Source organism: Nanorana parkeri, unplaced genomic scaffold (genome assembly GCF_000935625.1).
Source record: "Nanorana parkeri isolate BGI_ZX_2015 unplaced genomic scaffold, ASM93562v1 scaffold450, whole genome shotgun sequence".
Lineage (NCBI taxonomy): Eukaryota > Metazoa > Chordata > Amphibia > Anura > Dicroglossidae > Nanorana > Nanorana parkeri.
In genome coordinates, this window is record NW_017306718.1 from 865,732 (window position 1) to 872,657 (window position 6,926).

The window sequence follows — 6,926 nt, forward strand, 5'->3', positions numbered from 1 at the left end:
TAAAGCACCAATAAGGCTGCATTAAGACCATACTGATAATTTATAAAGGGCGCCAAAGGGTAAAAACTGAAAAGTTACCTAGATTCTAACAGTTTTTGGTTAGCCAACTGCCTGACCTTATGCTGATAATACAGATATCTGCTGCAAGTGTACATAACAGTTTTACATGCAAGGCCCTATAAATTAAATACATGTTAACAGCAACAGGGCTGTGTGTTTTATTGTGTGCTTTATACAGAGCTTCAGTTCTGGCAGGTAATAAGAGCAGCAGCTGTTAGACTCCATGGCCCTCTTACCAGGGCCAGGCCGGCCCTGCCTCTTACATCTGATTTCCAGCTCCATGGATCATCATCAGACAAATTAAATAAGGGATACATTAAATATTTAAAAGGTAAACTGTCAGAGCTAAATTTAATTTAGGATTGCATGCTTAAATTCTTGCATAAGCCCAGTCATGACTGGTTCTCTTTAGGAGCATGTTTCCTCCTGTGCCTTAGCAGTACCGTAGCAGGAATAGTACATTTTCCTTTCTCATTAAACATAAGGACACCAAATTTAAGACACTGGAAACATTCTTACTCATTTACGTACTCTAAACTGGGGAGTTTTACTTGGCCAGGAATCAAGGGATTGCTGGAAAAAAGTCTTAACATTGCACTCTCGCTCTCTTTCTCCATTCCATTTTCTTCACTGCAATGATACAGGCTGAAGTAACAAACAAAGGACAGAAACTGGAGGAGTTTCATTGCAAGGTTTATGAACTCAAAGAGCTGACCAAGAGCCAGGAGCCCCCTTCAGAACTGCAGGTCAGTATTATGGTCTTAATTGATGTCAGAACTGTTTTCTAAAAATCCAAACGTTTATACTAGTTTGTGTTCTGCTCTCTGGCAAGGCCAGCTCTAAAAATAGATTGCACACAATGTTAACAATAATCTTACTAGTTCAAAATCCTCGGTAGCATATTCGATTGCTGAAGCTAATATCTAATTGGGAAAGATCATAATGTGTGTTTAACAAAATAGCGCAAAATGAAATAATGATAGAAAAAGTGCAATAATCTATAATGACCCAGTTTAAACAGAAAAAAATCCAGATTGGTTGATTGCTGGGAGAAAGCATTTTTATTGTAAGAGATTGTAGTCTCAATTCACTCAGTTACAATGCATATGTTTTTTGCCATATCGATCTCTATTTTTAGTCAGGTGACTATTATTCTAAACCCTTCTATAACGATGATTGTAAAGGTGCCCATACACTGCTCGATTCTCGTACGAGAATCGGGCGAAATCCCGCGATCGTACGAGAATCAAGCAGTGTGAACTAAGACGTGCAACCGTTTCTACTGTACGGTCGCATGTCTTTTGTCGAGCCAACATGTTCGAAAACCCGCCGAGAATCGTACGATTCTCGGCAGGTTTCTAGCCTGCTCGTCCGATAGCTGCGGAGCGGGCCGGTGTGCGCACACTGCCCGTTCTGCATTGCCGTCATCGGAAGCCCGCCCCTCAGCGGGGCGGGCTTTCGATGATCGCAAGTACGATCTGCCCGTCCAAGGTGGGCAGATCGTACAAGCTTTCAAGAAGCATACGACCATCGCAAGACAAAAGTCTTGCGATGGTCGTAAGGTGTATGGGCACCTTTATAGCTTTAGTGAACTTAGTCATTTGTTTTATAGCCTTGTAAAATACTCTTTTTATACATTCTTAAAGAGACGCTGTCAGTTTACCTATTCATTGTTTGCAGATAGCCCCACCCCCCTTTTCCCAACCACCAGCCCAAATACTGGGTAGTGACAAAATTCTGACACTGAACCTTACAATAAGTAGGCAGTGTGAGAGCATGGATCACTGAGTACACCTTGCCGGTGTGTGACACTGTTGCTCTCCCCTAAAGTAATTCTTAAAATGGAAAACAATTGTTGAGTAACATTCAAAGGTCTCAATTTTAGATAAGCACATACAGTTTTGGCCATCAATAAATGATTTTAAATCTTGGAATACTATACAGACAAGGTCAGATTTACCATTAGGCTAAGTAGGCTCGTACCTATAGGAGGGAGAATAAAAAAGAGGTGGCTATTTATCCGGCAAACAATTTTTCTTATCATAGGAATACAGTCATCTTGTATATGTGTATCTGCACATTGTCACAGTATTGTAAGTCAGGTGAGGATCTGTGAGACTAAAAATATTCTGTGTAGCATACATAATCCTGGATGGTAGTACAAAAACATGAACATCTGTTTAAGAGACAGAAGTAGTACTTGTGCTCATCCGATCTTATTGTTGCAAGCAGTGTACACAAAGAAACAAATTGCTAGGCAAAAGAGGAAGACGTTTTTTTAGCAGGAAAGACCTCATAGCAATTTGTAAGGTTTTGTTCCCCTTTAAGAATTAGCTTTTGAAAAGCTAAGAGGTATAGACATTCCCACTGTTATAACAGTATGTCCTCATATAAGTAAGGTTGGTTTGAGGAATATTTATTTGACATCATCAACACCAATAGAGAGAAACAAAGCAACACCTAAACCTTTCTAAGCAGTATTCATTTAGTCTTGTGTAAGACTATAATAATAACTGCTGCTTATTTTATTATTGTGGATATTTTCTGTAATACATTTGTTTTTTTTTTCTCTAGTTCATGGAAGCAGATTTAAGGCAGAAACTGGAGCATGCCAAAGAAGTTTCCCAAGTGGCCAAGGGGACATTGAATGACTTTAGTCTTCAGAAGATGCAACTGGAAACTTTCGTTGATCAGATGACTAACTGGCTTAATAAAGTTGAAGAATCCATTTTAAAATATACAAACAGCCAGGAACCTGAAGACCTGAAAAAACTTAAGGTAAAGACCTAAATAAACTCAGGTATATAGTATTTTGGACTAGCTGGATCATAGCTAAGATTGCATAGCTGTCGTGTACGGAGTATCAGATTTTATGAAATGTATTTGTTCTTTGATTTACTGATACAGAAATGAAGAGGTAAAATGTTACATTAAAGGAGAATTATGAGGAGAGTGAAAAACACTCATCCTCATAATTAGAGTCGATGTGTGATACTGAAGCTGTCACACGTCGGCTCTATTGATCGAGAACTGAGCGATCACATACCACGGATCGCTCATTTCCTGATTATCTCCCTGCAGAGAGCACTCCCCACAGGGATTTCCCCCCTCCCTTCTCTGTTTTTCCAGCGCTGACTGGAGGGAAGAGGGGGTGGGCACAGCTGGCTCTGCCTCTAGAGATCTAGAGCCAGCTGTCAATCAGGTAGTGGGGTGGATCCCGACAATATTGTCGGGATCTGTCCCGGCTGTAGCGTGTCTCTCCGCTCTCAGAATATAGCAGGCAATAGCCTGCTATATCCTGAGTTTTGGGTCACAGGAGAACATTAGTATATGTCCTCCTGTGACCCTGTGAAATATGGCAAAAAAAAAGTTGGGCCATAGTTCTCTTTTAAATTTTTACCCTTGGAATATGTTTACAGAGGAGACTGAAAGTTGTATAGTTGCCTTCATTCACCTGTTGACTACAATTAAAATTCAACCATTTAAATTGATAATGGCTTGCTACTGCAAATATTTTGTCTTCAATATGGATTCTATGCTATGTTATCAACCCATATGTTCTTTTTCATGTCACCTGTAAATAGAGCTGTAAGCATGAACGTCTATCCAGACTGTACTGTGGAGCTGCTTTGGTGAACTATGTTACATGTGTATTCCAGTTGTTCTTTCTTCTTATATAATGTAGACATAGGTGCCGGGTATTTACCCATACTAGCACCTGCCACATTATTGGTAGGTACCAGACAGTATCATACGTCTATTAAAAAATGGCATTTGCCTGTGTGCCCTAAAAGGTTTCTTTTTCTGATGCAAAGGGAAAATGGTATGGGCTTAGAAGTAATGCAAACATTTTCTTGTGAACTGGGTCTGTAACAAAATAGTAATCCAGTGTCTTACAATGCAGGAAATGCAGAAAGAGTTCCAGGCCCAGCAAAGCAGCATTGACGCAACACAAGAGAATCTGAACTCTCTGTGCCGACGATACAGGTCTGCTGAGCTTGAGGCTGTTGGGGTAGCCCTGACTGCACTGATAAAGAAGTATGAAGCCACCAACCAGCTCTGCCTTAGAACACAGGCTACTCTGCAAGAGACACTGGAAAAACAATTTAATGGTAAGATACTATATGACGGAGTAAAGTTTACTTAATGTAAATCTTCAGGAAAACAGCTAAATATACATAAAAAATGCATATACTGTATGTTTACTGCTTAAAAGAGAAGTAAAGCCAACCCTTTTTTGCCTTTACTTCTCTCTTGGGTCACAGGAATACATTTACTAATGTACTCCTGTGACCCAAAGTCAGAAGATATCAGGCTAATGCCCACTGTGTGCTGAGAGTGCAGAGCCGCACCACAGCACGTAAGGATGCTTACAATATTGTCGGGATCAACTCTGGCTACCTAAGGGACAGTTGGTTCTGCCTCTCTAGAGCCAGCTGTGCCCGTTCCCCCCACTGGAGGAAAAGAATGGAAGGGGGGAAACCCTGCGGAGAGCGTTGACTGACAGTTTCTGCTCTCTGCAGGGGGAAGACATCAAGAGCTGAACATTAATTATGTGCTCCTTAGCCAATTTTATTGTGCCACACCTATGATCACAAATCATACACAGACCATAATTTAGTATGAAAAAGTTATTCTTTATCTGATGAATTAATAGGTTCTTAATTTTTAAAGCTGAACTCTAAGTAAACAGATAAATACACAGATGAAATACATACATAAGAGCTGCTTTATTATATAGGATTTATATTTCTGTCCAGCCAGTTCTGAGATTTAGGCCTTGTTCACATGGGCTTGACACCCCACTGCCCCCTGGAAAGTGATCCACGGTAGATTGTTTTTCAGAGGGCAATGGATCAACAGCTGCCCAGTGTTCAGGAGGCAATACTGCTGCCTCCTGAATGCATGTTTTTTTTAATCCCAGTGGGTTATTCTATTGAAGAACCCATTCTTTTTAATTTTCGTGTTTGAAAAGCGGCACCGTCTGTCAAACATGACACACTGTTGATTTATTGCCGCAACGAATAGCATCATGGCCGTGGCAATGTGTGTGGTAAAACCACACCAAGACTATGGTTTTACCGCCCCCTCACCGCACATGTGAACAAGGCCATACACAGCTCTGCCAAACAGGACAGTGCTGTTTGGCAGGGGAGGGAACTGGATTTTATCTCGGCTGCAGTTTCACTTTCACTTACAGCTCTTCTCCTCATTCCCTACCTGTGACTGGACACTGTTCTCTGCTATCAGTATGCCCCTTGCACTGCAGCACACCTGATTGGCTCATTATGCTGCTTCTCCTGTTATCCACACAGCTCCCTCCTCATGTATCACTTCCCCCTCCCTTTTAGATTGTAAGCCCTCAAGGGCAGGGCCCCCCTTACCATCTTGTCTTGATTTGTATTGTGATTGTAATGTCTTCCCTATATTGTAAAGCACTGCACAAACTGTTGGCGCTATATAAATCCTGTATAATAATAATAATACTGTACTGCAAGAGACTGATCCTAAGTGAAATTCAGGTATATATTGTAGACTGCTTGCTTAAAAATAAATTGTGTGGTACACTAATGATTACAGAGTTACATTCATTTGTGCTTTTAATATGTGTTTGCAGTTCAGCTTTAATAATAATTGTGAGTTTTCTACACTTTGAGTCCTGTAGAAGAAATGTACATTTTCCTGTAGTAATCAGCAGATGACAATTTTACCATTTCATTATTGCCACATTGATTTCAGAAGTGTTATTTCCATTGTTTTCCACTATGCATTGTCATGTTTTCAGAGCTCTCCAGTATCACCGTTATCCATTCTTTCTTAAAGAAGAACTCGGGGCAGAAATTGTATTAACCCTTGCAGTGGGGCTATCCCCGCACTGCAAGGGGTAACTGCTCGTTTATGCCTAGGGTAAAAAAACAAAAAGCAGAAAACACCTGAACCTCTCAATGAATTATGAAATGAATGAATGAATCCAAAATAATTTATGTTTGTATGTTGTGTGCCTTTTTTTAATGTAGATGCTATGTATGAATTTGGGGAATGGTTTGAAGAAGTAAAAAGGGGGATTCAAGGCTCTTCAGACTGGTCTGGAGACAGCAAAACTTTGGAGGCCAAAATACAGCATTTACAGGTAAACATAATTCAGTGTAATTATACCTTTTTTAATTTATAAATATTGTGATATTTTGTAAGCATTTGCATATATTGACTGTTGACTTTAAACACCAAATTATTTATCATTTTAAGGCAGAGTCAATTTCTTAAAAATAAATGGAAAGCAAAATGGTAGCACTACCTTTTGCAGTCAATGGCAGCTGGAAAACATGGACAGTTTAGTAAATGTTTAGTAATATTTGTTACACGGCGTCCATATTATATACACTGTGCTGCATGTTCCTTACTCCATTGCACTGCACACTGCTGTACATCACATATGCTGATCTGTATTACATTCTCTGATTCATAGCAGTCTGTAGCCTATCCGATATAATACATACCCCAAACTTCTGCATTTTGTACACTGGGCTATACATAGATTTACATTTGAGAAAAAGCAGTAAAATACAACAGAGGTAAAGCAGGAAGCATAACCTCTAATAAGCAAATATTGCTGCCTGCATACACATATATAATTACAGATTATACACAGGAACAAGGATTTTAAAACATTAACACACTCAAGCTGATCTCTTTACATCCTAAAAAGCACTGATAAGAAACAGCAAAATCTGCCAAGAAAATGCATTACCTTTGAATAGTGTGAGCTTTTGAAATGGACTTTCAGCTGATTCCTGTAGAAGTGTCCAACATTCAATGAGTGGTTGACCCTGTGGGTACCACCCAGCTCAACAAAATTCATCCTGTAA

General features: G+C 39.8%; 1 protein-coding gene across 1 annotated transcript in view; it reads left to right on the forward strand.

Annotated features, from left to right (window-relative positions):
* The window catches only part of SYNE1 (spectrin repeat containing nuclear envelope protein 1), a 334,610-nt gene that overhangs the window by 118,478 nt on the left and 209,206 nt on the right, over positions 1 to 6,926 (forward strand). Inside the window, exons 43-46 of the mRNA XM_018560335.1 lie at positions 705 to 806; positions 2,635 to 2,838; positions 3,965 to 4,172; positions 6,078 to 6,190. Coding sequence (XP_018415837.1) covers positions 705 to 806; positions 2,635 to 2,838; positions 3,965 to 4,172; positions 6,078 to 6,190 — 627 coding nt within the window. The remainder of the gene's footprint in view (positions 1 to 704; positions 807 to 2,634; positions 2,839 to 3,964; positions 4,173 to 6,077; positions 6,191 to 6,926) is intronic.